General features: G+C 33.5%; 4 protein-coding genes across 5 annotated transcripts in view; 3 read left to right on the forward strand and 1 right to left on the reverse strand.

Moving 5' to 3' along the window:
• The window catches only part of LOC126702219 (uncharacterized), a 45,661-nt gene extending 43,677 nt beyond the window's left edge, over nucleotides 1-1,984 (forward strand). For both annotated transcript variants that reach the window (XM_050400876.1, XM_050400875.1), the window contains exon 2: nucleotides 707-1,984. In XM_050400876.1, the coding sequence (XP_050256833.1) occupies nucleotides 786-1,532 (747 nt within the window). In that variant the 5' untranslated portion in view covers nucleotides 707-785 and the 3' untranslated portion in view covers nucleotides 1,533-1,984. The remainder of the gene's footprint in view (nucleotides 1-706) is intronic.
• Nucleotides 1-3,312, forward strand: part of LOC126702218 (uncharacterized) — a 44,342-nt gene extending 41,030 nt beyond the window's left edge. The window contains exon 2 of the mRNA XM_050400874.1: nucleotides 2,775-3,312. Coding sequence (XP_050256831.1) covers nucleotides 2,775-3,035 — 261 coding nt within the window. The 3' untranslated portion in view covers nucleotides 3,036-3,312. The remainder of the gene's footprint in view (nucleotides 1-2,774) is intronic.
• The window catches only part of LOC126702217 (uncharacterized), a 101,803-nt gene that overhangs the window by 38,965 nt on the left and 45,913 nt on the right, over nucleotides 1-16,925 (forward strand). The window lies entirely within an intron of this gene.
• Nucleotides 6,012-11,717, reverse strand: LOC126704371 (receptor-like protein EIX2). The gene is made up of 2 exons (XM_050403355.1): nucleotides 9,192-11,717; nucleotides 6,012-6,575 (listed from the first exon to the last, which is right to left on the reverse strand). The coding sequence occupies exons 1-2, from the start codon at nucleotides 11,715-11,717 to the stop codon at nucleotides 6,435-6,437; spliced, it is 2,667 nt and encodes an 888-aa protein (XP_050259312.1). The 3' UTR covers nucleotides 6,012-6,434.

The raw sequence follows: 16,925 nt of genomic DNA on the forward strand, positions 1-16,925 counted from the left end.
AAGTATGGTATTATGAACCAGTGTTTATTCAGTTTTCTGTTTCAGTGGCCTCATATGTCAAATCTGCTAATCCATAATTGAAATTTTATTTTGCTAATTTGCTCATAAAGCATAGTTACTCTTGTATAGTTTAGCATGGAAAAAGTAGCTAGAAATTAATGGTTTTGACTGAATGCTTCTCATATCAACTTAGAGCATTCAGCTTTTGGATTTAATCTCTGGGTACTGAACACCATACGAAAACATGAGTTGAGGTTAACTGAATGATACAAATATGGGCAGTGGATATACATACACACACACACACAGGAAGCCTTTGTTGTGGGTTTGCTGAGAGGCAACTTTAGGTGGTTTTATTTTAAATTTTGTGTTAAATTTCTTACAGCCTAGTGGGGTGGAATATTTTTGTAGCTTTCAAAAGTTTGCAATAATGCATTTGTTTTGGTAATGTCTCTGTTAGGGTGATACTTATTGTAATCATTTTATAATTATCTGTCATGATAGAGGTTTTACAAAGATGATTCTTATTGTACACATGGAAACAATGATGATGTTTCCCTTAGGCTGCCCATGAACAATGATGTTTTTGTTGGTAAATATTGCCTTAAGAACCTCTTCCAACTCTTGCTAGTGATAATTTTCCACATTGTAAGTTATACATTTTCCTCATTGTTGATGTCAATTTCATCTATTGCTTTGATTGCAGTTTCAATACTTGGCTGATTTGGAATCACTAAATTTGGGATCATTTGGAGTTGGTTACTGAATTTGAGGATATTTAGAGGATGCTAGACATGAACGAAAATAGAGTGAAGGCTCTTCTAGAACAGCGAGATGCTGAACAAAAAATTATTAGTAGTAAAGACTATACTGGTGCCAGGTTTAACTTACTCAAGGCACAACGGCTTTTTCCAGCAGTTGATAACATTAGCTCAATGATGACTGTCTGTGACATGCTATCTGCTTCCAATATGACGGTTCCTGGTTATGGAATTGATTACTACTGGGTTCTTCAGCTTAAACCTTATTCTACAATGGATGCTGTTAAATCTCGTTGCCAATGGCTCCTCACATTGCTGCAACCTATCAAGAAAACATTTCCTGGCACTGAATTGGCTCTGAAACTTGTAGCAGATGCATTCTCCATTCTATCTGACCATGAGAAACGTTCTGCATATGATTTGACAAGAAAAGCTTTTTGGGGGGATAATCAATCTTTTAATAAAAGAGAATTATCCTGTCAAAATATTGCAAGTACGGAAGCAATGAGCAATGCTGAAAACTCTTCTGTGTGTCAGAGTGGTTTTTCAAGCCAAAGTTTGGGTGGCAGCTGTAGAAAAACTATGATATTTTCAGAAGACATTGGAACTTTGGGATTCAAACTTCAAAATTCTCTTGATGTTGAGCAGCAACATGATAGAATTATTTGTCAACAATCATCCAGTAAGGTTTCTGAGGATTTGAATTCTAGAGGGAACATTAGAGGGGACACAGATTTGTCTATAGACGATATAAATTTGTCAACATCATAGCCCATCAGTTTGGAGGAGAATTTTTCTGGTTTTTCAAAACCTTTGGCACAGAAAAGGCCTTGTCAGGACTACTATACCTTTGAGAATGACAGAAAACCTGAGCATTTCAAGGTAGGTCAGATCTGGGGTGCTCAATATAGAGCAAATCTACCTCATAATTTTCGGTATGCTCGAGTTGCTTGCAAATTAGCACGATCAGTTCTTGTCACATGGTTAAAGCCAATCCCTATTAGTGTTGGTGAGAGAAGATGGTGTGATGCTGGCTTACCTGTTGCTTGTGGGTCATTTGATTTGAATCCAGAGATGAATGATGGAGAGAGCTGGCCAGTGGTCTCATCCTACAAATGCTCATGGATTCATGGCGTCACGGATGAACAATTTGATATTTACCCCAAAAGAGGTGAGATTTGGGCACTGTATAAGGATTGGAACCTTCATGAATGGGCCCATGATCTTAGTTTTGTAAAAGGATGTAAATTTGAGTTAGTTGAAATTCTCTCAGATTTTTCAAAATATTTAGGTGCAGATGGTGCATGTTTGGTGAAAGTAGATGGTTTCAGAAGCATCTTTGAGAGACAAAAAATTGGAGGGAGTCCTGTCACTTTCCATATCTCCCCGGATAATCTGTATATATTCTCTCATAATATCCCGGCATATAGGTTTAAGGGTGGAGAAATTGATAAAGTTGTTGATGGGATGTTTGAGCTTGATCAGTTGGCCTTGCCTGATAGTATGTTTCAGGAGATTATTGACTCCCAAAAGGCAACAAAGAATGGGAATGCTAGTAGTTTTCCTAGCCCTATTCCATTGGGAGGACTTCCTTCCCCAAAATCATCTCCACAAGACAAACTTTTGAAGCCTAGTTGGTCATTAAATGATTTTGCCACAGGTCAGGTATGGGCTGTGAACAGTGGAAAAGATTTTTTGCCACGGCAGTACACCAGAATAGATGATATAATTTCTGAGAGCCAAGTATGTGTGACTTTCCTAGAACCTCTACCCATTCTTGACCATGAGATTGACTGGAAGAAAGAAAACCTACCCATAGTTTGTGGGAAATTTAAGGTTAGTGGAGCTAGTGTCAACCTTGAAATGTCACAGTTCTCCTATAATGTTAACTGCCAAAAAAGTACTGTTGAGCCAATCTACGAAATTTACCCGCTAAAAGGTGAGATTTGGGCCATGTACAAGAACTGGAATGGCAAATGGAAGCGTTCTGATTATGAAAATTACCAATGTCAGGTTGTCGAAATTCTGTCAGACTTACACGAAAGGGATGAGATAACAATTGCCAGGCTGGAGGAGGTGAAGGGTTGCCTGACTTTCTTCCATAGGCTACAAATTGATGGGTTTGATGTCACTCATCCAGTTTCCCAATCAAAGATGCTTGGTTTCTCTCACCGAATTCTTGCCTTTAGAGTTCCTGGAATTGGGAAATATGACATTCCAGAAAGCTCTTGGCACTTGGAACCAAATGCTTTACCTCCCAAACGAAGAATATGATATCAAGAGAAACCTCATGGTGTTGCACCATATAATACTGAACATGATTTCTAAACATGCGTGCATTCTCTACCTCTTGTGTTCAGTTCAGTGTAGTCTTTGTTGATAAAGGATTAAACTAGAAACAGTGTCACTCATTAAAGAATGTGGTACGTATTTTTATTTTGAAAAAGGTTATTCTAGGTGGGCAGATTTCCCTGTGATGTATAGAACTATGAATTCTAAACCAACACAAATGTCAGGACAACATGAATGCCAAAGAGATGTGTTTCAAGGCTTTGCTTATGCATTCAACCTATGAATAATTCTTAATTTCTATTACAACCAAATCCCAGATGAAACTTGTCAGGTTTCCAAGCTCCACCATCACATATGCAACCCAGATCACAACTTTGTGGAGGTCAAATGAGTTTAAGAGGCATGAATACTTGAATAGATACACTGTAATGGAATGCTCATTTGGGAAAATTGTGTGCATGTGTGTGTATATATATATTTACACAAGTATTCGCCCACTAACCCACTCAGTCCCAACCAAGCCGAATTGGAGTTATAAAATGCTTTGAAATTGTTTTCTCAAAAAAAAAAAAAAAAAAAAAAAATGCTTTGAGATTGTTACACCCTTTTAATAACCTAATAATTGTTAAGGAATTAAAAAAGAGGAAATAAAGTGTTTTGAATTTTTATAATTAAATCTAATTAATGGTCAAATGTTTTATTGTTATAATCATTCTGTGGTTAGTTGGCAATGGCACTGCTTTCAATTCATTAATTTAGTTTCCTCAAAAAAATAAAAAATAATTAATTTAGAAAATTCCAAACGACTGGCAAACTTTGTAGCTTTATAGAGAAACCTGGAATTAACTTTTCTTTCCTTAAAACAAGAGAGAGGGAAAAAAAAAAAAAGAAAAAAAAAAGGGGAAGGTTTTGCAGAAATATCTCTAAAATTTTCGCAATCCACATGAGAAGTTAAGAACCAAAGCTACCCAGGGAAAATCCGAAGCTGGGTTTATTTTGTTTTTCCTAGTGAACAAAATGGGCCAATCTTGAGGTGTATGGGCTTGAATAGTCTGTTGGGCTGAACCGTATCCTCCTACCCCACAAAGAAAGCTTGGTTACTTTTTGTTATGGTTAACCACGGCCACTGCCACTGGGTACAATACAATACAAATGTACAACAACACCATTTCCATTGTTCAAGACTGAAGGCTATGCAGCTCTATTCTGCCAACTGGGAACTACTTACTTCAACACTCACTGTAACCTTACCTTGAGAGTTGAAAGATAATAGGAAGAAGAGGAAAGGTTAGGTTCTCTTCTTTTATTTCCAAGGTCTTTTATCTTGGAAAAAAAAATTTTCTGGGTTCTTTTTCATTGTGTTTCAGTTAAGGTCTTTGTTCTTTATTTTATTTATTTCTTGTGTTCCCTTTTGGTTGGTGGGAGAATGATGGTAAAGTAGAAGGAAAATGTGAGTTACTGGTAGGACAAGATATTTATCATGTTGGCTGACTCTGTGACTATTATGTATCATAAAGTATGTGATGGAACTATATATGCTATTTCATGAATGAAAATGTGTACTAGATTGTTACATCTCAAAAAAGTTACATTTCTTTTCTTTTCTTTTCATTTTAGTTACTGGTAAATGGTGTTTCTACAACCTAGGATCATTTGTTTGTTGCCCATATCAACCTTTTTGTTGCTGTTAGTATTGGTGGATTAATTCTGGAAGTTGGAAGTTATGGGGTGATGCCAACACAGTACCTACATACATGTGTTGTTTTTTGCGGGTATGGTAGTTTTTGCTTGAATGGGTTGTGGATTGTTGTTATGGGTATGGAAATAGAGACTTTGAATTATGAGACTGATCTATAAAATTAGCATATGATATTGTTTCATATAAAATGTTCGTGAAAATGCCTAGCTAAACCAATTTCTGAAACAGTGTTTATACAATTACTGCTTTAGTGGCCTCAAAAGTCAAATCTGCTAATTCCTTATAAATCATGGTTACTCTTGTATAGTTTAACATGGACAGTGTAGCTAGAAATTAATGGTTTTGGCTAAATGCTTCTCGAATCAGCTTAGAGCATTCAGATAATTCTAGGTATCACAATACAAAAACTTGAATTGAAGTTAACTGATGGCAGCAACTATGGGCAGTGAATTAGGGTCTAGTGCATGATATTGAGCCTATTCTTGACGTGATTGGGCTTGGTGTTGTACCTTTCCTTGATAGTCTGTTGTGCTGGACGATATCCTGTCCTCAAAGAAAGTTGATTTCTTAGAGTCAAAGTGACTCAATTATCATTACCTTCCAGGATGGAGCGTCTCTTGGTTTGCCACCTGGATACTGCTGTGGTATTTCCATGGTATAAAACCAAATCAAGTCCGTCCTGCCAGCTGGGTACTGTGTAATTCCGCATTCACTGTAACCTTGGTCTTTTATCATTTTTTTTATTTAAATAAGTAACAGTGATCTTTCATCATACTAATCAGAAAAAAAGAAGAAATTGGTCTTTTATCATGGGAAAATTTTCTGGGTTCTTTTTCTTTGTGTTTCAGTTTAGGGTAATTGTTCTCAGATGAAGTATTAGAATGGAAAACGATATATATAAGAATTGATACCGAAAATTCATTGGATAATCTATAAGCTTTGTGCCAGCGCACTCTTTTTGATTTGTCTAGGTGTTGGGGTTCCTCGGATTGTTCGTCCAATATAGAGTTCCTTCTTTCTCTTGGACTAGCCTTTTGATTTTTGTACTTTTACTTTCATTGTTCCTTTGTGTTCATCATCATGAACTAAATGATTTTATTATTTTTGTTCAATATAACCACACTTGTTACCTATCAAAAAAAAAGAAAAAAAGAAAAAAAAGAAGAAGATATCATCATCAATTTAGATAATGAAGATTGGATTCTAGGTTATGTTTTAGGAAGGATTAGGGATCCCTTGTGAAGAGGATTAAGTTGGCATTTTGAATTAAATCATGCAGTAATTCTTCTTAGGAAAGCAACCTCTGGTGGTGAAATATAATTAACAATTACACACTTAGATACATAAAGTATAAAGCTTCTCATACTCAAATTGTGTTGAGCGAAGAATTGATCATCCTGCACAAGTATTAGAACAACATGGTGGGTCAAATGATAACTGAGCAAATAGATCCTACATATTTAGAGAAACATCTTACCAATGACAAGAAGAAAGAAGATCCAATCAAAAATTTAAGAAAGAATTGTGATCTTTTATTTACCTGAATGTTCAACTAGAAACTTGGTGATGTGAACACTGAAGCCACATTTTTAATAGTGAAAATTTGGAATGCATTGCCATCAAACTTATTAGTTTGAGAGAAAACTCCTTACTGGAAGAAATACATAAATTATCATTAATTGTTAATGCAAAATATTATATGAATTATATCCTATTGATGTTTGATATAAATAAAATGGATAATCTGAATTGGTACTTGTGGCCATGGCACTAAAATTGTGGACACATCTAGGTATGCTTTCAAATAGCTTATTATGTGAAAGGTCCAAGATTTGGAGCGATGTTAGAGAACATAGTTCTTCTGGGATGTAACCCTAAAAATTATTTGAGCGAAGGTTTAAGAATCACCAAGCTTGAAAGTTTATGTCCTATTCAAGAAGGTATGCTTCCAACAAAATCATTCTTAGCAATATCAATGGTCACCAACTCTTTACATTTTTTTTTTTTTTTTTTTTATGTTTATTTTTTTGAGTTGACTATTTTTTAACATGCCAAACAAATTTGAAACAAAAATCTTTAATAAATCATTGCAAACAACATTAGAATCCCAACAAAACACCACAGAAAATTAAATTTACCCCACAAATTCTACATTACCTAATTGGTTAAATCACCAATTCAACAAATTCCTATTTCACCAAGACCCAAATCCCTCTGCAGAAAACCTAATTTTATCAACATACATGTATACATCTAGGTACCCACCCAAATAGATACAGACACGCATATACAAGATTACAGTTTAGATTCTTCTAATGTGCAGTAACTTCATGAAAGGGAAACAAATCTCAAAGAAAAAAGTATAGAGAGTTGAGAATTGTTTATCTCAATGTATCACAAAATATGAACTTTTGCAATCGATAAATCCTGTATGTTAAAAGCTATCTGTTACATTTAAAGCAACTCACAGTAAAGAGCTGGGAATCATAAAAAAAGATTTGTCACAGTTAAACACAAGCTCCAAACCAAGCATGTTACGTGCAAGTTGCAACACTATGTGCCACCAATATGTTACTAAGACTTAAAAGAATAATGCAGCATAATTAAGGAAATAGATAACTCAATTTCCATACCTTTCAACTAAATCAAGAGTATCAATGTCTGGATGTAATATAAGAGACTTGGATGTCAAAGAAAGAAAACATCTTAGTGCAACGCCTCTATCAAACCAAGAAGCCCAAAGATACACACTGAATAAGCCAAGCAACTGTATATACCAACCTATGTAGAGACACATAATTCAAAATTACAAAACAATAACATGTATTTATTAATTCGCTTTTTAGAGTTGAGTTAGATTTTGGGATGTCGTTCCTGACTAGCATGGAAGGACATGACCCATAATCCCTCCAATTCTTCACGGTGATAAAAGCTGCTTTGATCATTTTAGAAATCCCTATAAGATTCACATCCATCATGAACCTCACCTCATCCAATCCCTCTCTCTCAAATTTTCTTCGATTTCAAATGTTTCTCTCTGATTGGACTCTATGCCTTCCATGAGTGTGATCTAAGAGGTTTAGTCACAAGACATGGAACTACATAGAAATTTTCTGAAGCAAAAACCTATAGCATACTAGCACACTGTGTGTCATATCACCTATTTCCCAATGAACATCAAAGGTTGAATTTTTCACTAGTGACAAAGTAGACTTTCGAGATGCACTCCTCTATAGCCTATGCTTCCTTCTTAGATACTAGTTGCAAGGAATCCACCAAATAGACTTCAATTTGTAACAAAGAGCATTTTTAGTTTGCCCAGATATGCAGAAATATGTTGTCTTTTTTATTGAGACTTTACAGAGTGATCACTACGAGACTCTAAAGAAAAAATGGGCATCATTGCAAGGTGTTGAATATTACTTTTAACAAATCAATTACTTTTATGAACTAAAATGTAATTTTACACCATTAGTCTATAGGAATAATAAAACTACAACTTGGATTGTCGTTTCACAAGAAGAAACATCATATTCATAAATTTTAATGGAGTGAATTTAGCAAGAAATACAAGAATTAATCAGCTTGAAGATGATAAAGAAATAATTAAACTATTGATTAATATGATTACATGATGTTTGCACTAAATATTAAGAATCTTACAACATTTACTTACAATGCTACCAAGTTTGTGACCCTAAACCCCTAAGCTTGTACCCTAGGTGATCTAGGAATTGAAAGTACAAAAATCTCCACTGCTTGTTCAACAATAAAGGAACCAATACAACCCAAAAACCAACAACAAATCCAAGTGCCATGCTCACATAAAACCAATCCACATCAACTCCACTAAAAGCCTTGCATTCTTTCTTTTCAATGTTAGGTTGTACATCCTTTATAGCACAGTTATCAATAAGTGGAGGTCCACAAAGTTTGTTTCCAAAAAAATTGGATGCATTGAAACTTTGTAGTTGAGTGCTTGACGGGATTCTCCCAATCAAATTGTTGTTTGACAAGTTCAAGTGACTTAAAAATGTCAAACTTGACATACTTTGAGGAATTGGACCAGAAATTTGGTTGCTTGAGAAATCAATAGATTCCACTGATCCCAAATCACCTATTTTCTCAGGAATTCTTCCAGTCAAGATATTAAATGACAAATTCAATGATTCTAATCCTTTGAGACAAGTCACTTCTTCAGGGATCTCACCTGATAAATTGTTGTTGGAAAGATCTATAATTTTTACCAATTGAAGAGTGGTGGAATACTCAAGATCTTTTCCCTTAATCGCAACCAATTGACTTTCAAAAGGCATAGAATTATATCCTGTTGTCCAGGTAAATAAAAGAAAGGGATAATCTAAACTTTCACTTGTGGCCATGGCACTAAAATTGTGGACACATCTTGGTATGTGTCCAGACAGTTTATTATGTGAAAGGTCCAAGATTTGGAGTGAAGTTAGAGAACAAAGTTCTTCCGGGATGTAACCTTGAAAATTATTTGAGTGAAGGTTAAGAATCACTAAGCTTGAAAGTTTATTTCCTATCCATGAAGGAATGCTTCCAACAAAATCATTCTTAGCAACATCAATGGTCACCAAATATTTACAATTTTTCAAAGAGGATGGTAATATTCTAGAGAATCTATTGTTGTCTAGGTGCAAATACGAAAGACGAACCAAAGATCCAATGGAGGTTGGAATACTACCAGTGAAATTGTTTTTTCCCAAATTTAAGGCAGTCAAGTATTTCCACATCATCCAACAATTACTTAATTTCCCTGATAAAAGATTTTTTCCAAGATTGAGGAACTGCATACTTTTGGGCTCATTCATCTTGTAACACAAAAAGTGAGAAATAGATCCAGATAGTAAATTGTTAGAAAGATCAAGGAAGGACACATTAGAGGATATACAAGGTAATGGACCTGTGAAGTTATTTGAACTCACATCAATTATTGAATAATAGGACAAAATCATTGGGATATGTGAAATCTCTCCATATATCTGATTATGAGAGATATTTAGATAAGTAAGCTGAGAAGTCAAGTTCCAAAAGGAAGGAGGAACTGCATCTAAAATCCTTGTGTTGGAGATGCCCAAGGTCAAAAGTTGCCTTTGTGAACAGAGCCACAAAGGAAATTTCGGCCCTAAATTCCATGATCCCAAATCTAAATGGTTGAGTTGAAAAGGAGGGATCCAATTGTCATTTACTTCTAAAGTCAGTCTGTTTTGAGATGCAACAAATGTTTTCAATCTCATTAAATTGGCAAAATGAACTTTGGATACTGCACCCTCCAACATATTTGAATCGATATACAAAGACTCTAATTTGGAGAGCAGTCCAATACTTTGAGGGAGAGTACCATTAATTTGATTACTCACAAGGTACAAAGATCTTAAAGAGGAAAGATTTCCTATAGACCATGGAATTGGACCTGAAATTGAATTATTCCTCAAATAAAGAATGACCAGATTTTTAAATTGCCCAAGTTCAGCAGTTAACTGCCCAGACAGTTGAGCATTAGACAAATCTAAGATCTCTAGTCCATTTGAAGCACATCCTAATAGACTTTCAAAGATTTCAGATATCTCTTGACTCCATTTGTTGCCTGACAAACTAATTTCCCTTAAGTTGCAAAGATTACCCAAAGATCTTGGTACCTTTCCTTCAAGTTTATTGTATGACAAGTCTATGCTAATGGCAGATGTTAGGTTTCCAATGGCACTAGAGATTGTACCCTGCAAATTATTGCCCTTGAGGTTGAGGAACTCAAGATGACTAAAACTGTATAGCCAATTGGGAATTGAAGAGTTGAAAGTGTTTACAGATAGATCGAGGTGCCTAAGTGAAGTCAAGTTCTGGAGATGAACAAGGATTGGACCTTGAAACTGATTTTGAGATAGATCGAGGTGCCTAAGTGAAGTCAAGTTCTGGAGATGAACAGGGATTGGACCTTGAAACTGATTGTGAGATAGATCGAGGTCCCTAAGTGAAGTCAAGTTCTGGAGATGAACATGATCAGGGATTGGACCTTGAAACTGATTGTGAGATAGATGAAAAGAAACCAGATTATGAAGACCGAAGACCCAAAACAGAATCGAAGTGTTTTCAAAATTGTTGTGTGAAAGATCAAGGGTGGTGAGAGATGAGAAGTTAATACTAGGTATCGGTGGGACAAAACCAGAAAGCTGGCAATATGACAATTGCAACTCTAACAAGGAAGGGAGTTTGTCTATCTCCTGTAGCCAATCAGAGGCTTTGCCAAGGTTAGCAGAACTCAAATCAAGGTGTTGTAGTAAAGGAAGACCAGAGAGCCATTGAAGGTTCTTGACATATAAATTATAATAATAATCATTATTATTATAATTATAATTATGTCCAAGATTGAGATAGTGCAAATTAGAGAGATTCCCAAGTTCTTGAGGAATCAATCCCACAAATCCCGCATAGGAGAGATTAAGATATCTTAAGCTCCCCATTGAACCAAGGAAATTGGGAATTTGAATACCACCAAAACCATTGCCACTGAGGTCCAAGTAAATCAAATGCTTCAAATCAAGCAAAGAAGGATTTATCTTACCACCAAATCTGGACCTCGAATAAGCTTCATATTCAGCTTCCCTTTGGTAGTCTTCATAAATTGTAAGCTCGTCTTCATAAATTGTAAGCTCGATCGACACAGGATAATGGCTTCTGAGATGGAGTTGGAGGACATGACCGGTGCGGTTGTCGCATACAACACCGACCCAATGACAGCAATCCAAGTCAGATGCAGCAGCAGCCCAAGAGGCAAGGCGGTTAGAAGGATCTGTAAGGTGTTGCTTGAAGTTGAGAAGGGCGTGTCGCTCGCTTTCAATGCAATGAACCTCAGAGTCAGAGTGGGCAGTGCAGAAGTTAGGAGGATGAATATTGAGCAAACAAGGGAGAAGGGTTAAAGTAATAGCTGTTATTATTCTCATCATCGTGCTTTTATAAAAATAATAATAAAACTGATTTATGATTTTGTTATGTTTGGTACCAATGGCATAGGACTTATTTATAGGAAGCGGACCCATCCATCTTGTTGTATTGTGCTCGAGGCATTGTTTGCTGCTTTCAATTTCAACCGCACATTAGGGATTGACTGACTTGTAGATGGGACCCTCTATTTGGATACATATCAATTTTTTTTTTTTTTTTTTTTTTAGGAACATCATATCAAATTTCTATCCTTATGAAAAGTGCAACCCATTTTAGACGGTAATAAATACTTTTTTTTTTGTGGGGGGGGGGGGGGGGGGGGGGGTGTGGGGGTTAACAATACTCATTCATTATTTGTATCAAAATTCAACAATCTTTAAAACAGAGTATGTCCCATGTGACTTTTATGTCTCTGGGTATTATAACAGTGATTGTATAAAAACAAAGTTTATGGTGATAATCTCTCATTTTAAAAAAAAAAAGTTTAAGGTGATAATAATACCACTCTTGTATGCTATAATAATAATAATAATAATAATAATAATAATAATAATAATAATATAGGAAACGGAATGTCTTATTGTATTGTGCTGACTGCTGAGGAGGGAATGCTTTAAACTTCTACCACGCATTAAGGATTTGGCGCCAAGCATTGACTCTGTGAGTCTTGTAGATGCGGCCATTTTGTGGGACATTATAATAGGTTCATTTTTGGATACATATATCAATTTTCTAACTTGAGAAAAGTGGGTAAAACTTCTTTTACACGGAGTTTTGAATGGTCATTGTCATTCATTACTTTATCAAAATAAAAATAAAAAATAAAAATTAAGGATCATTAAACTTTTAACTTTTAATTAGCTGGTATTTATTCTAGTGATTTTTTTTAAGGTGATACTATTTTGATGGATAGAATATTATTATTATTATTATTATTATTATAAAGTGAGGTTTAGCTGGATTTACTTTGAAATGTTGTTGGAAAAAAAATGACAAAAGCTTTATTAATGAGATCATTAGGTAAATATTGCCTATTAGAATTACAAAAAGGTTTAGTTAACGGGTGCTCTTAGGCCATTTATTAATAGATCATCTTTAAAAAATTTTGATACTACTTTTATGAAAAATTATAAAAAGTTTCAGTTTTTTTTCTTTTCTATTTTTTTTTAAATTTCTAAAAAAAATGTTCGGGATTGGAATAATTCTAGAGCTCTCAATCAAAGACAAATTTATTTATTTATTATTGGTGGAGTTGCAAAAAAAATTAGTTTCATACTTACATTGGATGGATTCTGTCTTAAATATTGATGTCTTTGGAAAGGTGTCAATATTTCCTAACATGAGTCATGCATATTGTGTTGAGCTTTGGTGTCCGTGCTTATTTTTACAGTATTTATCAAAAGATATATAATTTTTAGTAATTTTTATGTTAAATATGTTAAAAAAAATTAAAAACTAGTTTATTTGAAAAAAAATTTAGACTATTTGGAAAAAAAAAAAATTGAAACAAAAAGCAAAAAACATTAAAAGAAAAAAAAAAAAAAAACTGCCCTTACTAATACGGACTCTTGAAATGCAGAGCAGTGTCAAAAACTAAAGGGAAAAAAGAAAAGGAAAAAAAAAAGAGAAAAAGAAAAGAAAAAAGAAACCTTGATTTTTCTACTAATATAGACAATGTGGGTTTGTTTGTTGATGTTACCACACATTTGGCGACAAGCCTTGACTGTAAGTCTTGTAGATGTGAACCTTGCATATTTGCATATTTTGGGCTCTTATCTCTTAACAAAATGCACTTTACTTATAATAGAGTAGATCTAAATTGGGTTTAATGTACCAAGAAGTGTGTTGCTCAAACATAACAAGTGATATTATTAAAAACAAGAAGATTGATCTAAGAAGCAAGTGAAGAAAAGTTGTTCAGTTAAACTTTTTTCTATATTCAAATTCAGGATATATATATATATATATATATTAAATTTGAATATAAAATAAATAAAATGAAAAGTAGATACACCACTTTTTTGAAACCAAACAGGCATCATCTGAGTAAAATCAAAAGTCTATGAATGTGTGAGTAACAAATTCTAAGTAAAATAAAAAGGTGGGGACATTGCTTTTCTTCTCAGTGTTTGCTTTCTTGTGCTGGACACAACTTTCTTCGAAAATATATTTTCTTACTCAAATGAAATTTCTTCCCCTATGCGCTAACGTTAAATCACTCTAGAGCTTTTATTTTCTCCATAAATGATAATATGTTGTGGAAAGTGCCATCCATAATCCATGTCAAGTCAAAACATGCTAGACCCTACCAAGCATCTTTACTAATCAAAATTTGTGTGATTCAATTCAACGTTTATTTGATTAAATGGGAGACACTAGAATTTCTTACCAATTACATTGGGTTTGTTTCTTGACGTTGTGATATAGATTTAGTTGGTTACTAGAAAGTCATGTGCTTTTACCTATGAAAATGTGAAGTGACTATATAATTATAAAACAAAGTTGAGATTATTAAGAACAACTTTTACGTAAGTGTCATGAATGTGAATCAAAATTTTGACATCAAACACAATGTTTTCTGGAATCCATTGCAAAATACGTAATTAGTGGTGGTTTATCCTAATTTTTACATTCGATCTCCACCTCATTTTATGAAAATTGTTATGCTTATTAATTATTTGACAAAACGCAAAAAGAACCCTTCAAATTAGGGTAAATCACTAAATCTAAATCATCCTTTTGTCTCACTTCTGTTTGGTGGACTGAAAGATGTCCCACCTCTATGATATTTCTACATGGTGTCAAAATTTTATTGTGCACGGGAAGCGTAATGAACTGAGCTCATGCAATGAGAGGCACAACATTATGAATTTTATCATCTAAAACTACAAGTAAAACAAAATTTATGAAAGTTATAACTTTTAAGTGTGTCAAAAAAAAAAATAGAGACATTGATTTTCTTGTCAGTTAGTGTTTGTGCCTTGGAATTCTTTCTAGTGCTGGCCACAACTTTTTTCAAAATATTGTCTCTTACTGGAACTAAATTTCTTCCTATTGAACCTAACGTAAACTACACTGAATAGTTTTTTTTTCTTTATATGATCATATGTTGTGAAAAATACCATCCATGTCAAGTCAAAAAGAGTGAGGCTTTGGCCCAGGATTTGCTAATCAAAATGGTTTGAGTGAAGAATTCCAATGTTCATTTGACATAATAGGAGGCATTGGAATTTTCTTATAGAGTGTATACACTCGGTGAGTCTTGTAGATGCGACAATTTTGTGGGACATTAATAGGTTCATTTTTGGATACATGTATCAATTTTCTAACTTGAGAAAAGTGCAATGCAACTTATTTTATACGGAGCTTTGATTTGTCATCATCATTCATTACTTTATCAAAAAAAATTTAAGAAATTCAAGGATCATTAAAATAGAATATGTCCCACTTTGATTTTAACTTTTAAGTGGCTATGTATTTTTTACTCCAAAAAAAAGTGACTATTTATTATAGTGATTTTTTTATTTTTTTAAGGTGATACTACTTCGAAGGATAGAACATTAATAATAATAATAATAATAATAATAATAATAATAATAATAATATGGGGTTTAGCTGGATTTTACTTTGAAATATTGTGGAAAAAGAACAAAAGTTTTAATGAGATCCTTAGGCAAATACAGTTTATTGGAATTACAAAAAAAGTTTAGTTAACAGATGCTCTTGGTACATTTGTTAATAGATTATTTTAGGAAATTTTGATACAATTTTCATGAAAAGTATAAAAAAAAAGTTTTTTTTTTTTAAAAAATCTGTTTTTTTTTTTCTTTTTCCACAAAAAATTTCTAAAAATATTTCTTAAAGTAATGCCCTTAGTATCCGTTAACTTTTTCCTTACAAAAATTAGACGGGATTGAAGTAATTCTAGAGCTCCCAATGTTGAATTTGTTTTATTTTTTATTTTTGGTGGAGTTGCAAAAAATATTTGTTACATTGGATGGATTCTATCCTATATATTGGTGTATTTAAAAAGGTATCAATATTTATTGTGCATGCATCAAGATATATTTTTTGGTAATTTTTATGTTAAATGTGTGTAAAAAGGTGAAAAACTAAAAACTAGTTTATTTGCAAAAAAAAAAAAAAAAAAGGGATTATTTGAAAAAGAATTGACACAAAAGCATAAAGCATAAAAAAATTGCATTTGTACCCAAATCGACTCTTGAAATGCAGGAGCAATGGAACAGGGTGTTAATTTTATCATCAAGAAAATATAAAGTTTATAAATGTGAAAGTGTCAAAAATTGAAGGGAAAAAAGAAAAAGAAAAAGAAAAAGAAACCTTGATTTTCTAGTTAGTGTTGTATCCTGGAAGTCTTGCTTGTGCTGGGAAAAATCTTTTTCAGAAAAGATCTATACTAGGACGAAATTTCTTCCCATGCACATTCAACATTACATTGATGCAATAGGTGATATTGGAATTTGCTACCGTATAGACGATGTGGGTTTGTCTGTTGATTTTACCACAAATTTGGCAACAAGCATTGATTGTAAATCTTTGTAGATGAGGACCCTCCATATTTTTGGGCCCTCATTTGGATTCATATCAATTTTCTAAACTTAACACAAAAAGTGCAACATATTTTAGACAGGAGGATTTTGATTCATAATTTGTGATAAATCTCACTTTGTTTACTTGCTTATAGAATTTGTGACAACTATTTTGTGGTATGTGGAGAAGAAAAAAGATAGAGAATGAGTGGTTATTTCCATTTTAAAACTTTTATCTTTTTTTTTTTCTTATTATTTCTTCAAATAAACGCAAAAATCATAGGTGAATCCCTTCATGACTACCTTTGATATTTCAAACATGAGTTTTTTTTTTTTTTTTTTTTGAACAATCTATAGCATTTTAAGATTTTCCAAAATATTAAAAAATATGTGAACAAACTTATCAAGAAATTGCTTTCTCAAGATAGTTTAGTTCCATATGGCACCACAGAAAAACTCATAATTTGAGATTTCAATTTTACTTCCTTGTGAGTTGTGACTACTCATTTAAAATGTTAGTTTTTAGTATTGGCTCCATGATGATAAATTTCCATATATTTTGGGTTTTATTTGTACTATGATTCTAGGGAATAAAGGCTAGAGTTGAAGCCGCAAAAGGAGTGCTATTCATAAGCAGGATAGAACCACCATTGGCAATTT

The sequence above is a fragment of the Quercus robur genome, chromosome 10 (assembly GCF_932294415.1).
Source record: "Quercus robur chromosome 10, dhQueRobu3.1, whole genome shotgun sequence".
NCBI classification, from domain to species: domain Eukaryota; kingdom Viridiplantae; phylum Streptophyta; class Magnoliopsida; order Fagales; family Fagaceae; genus Quercus; species Quercus robur.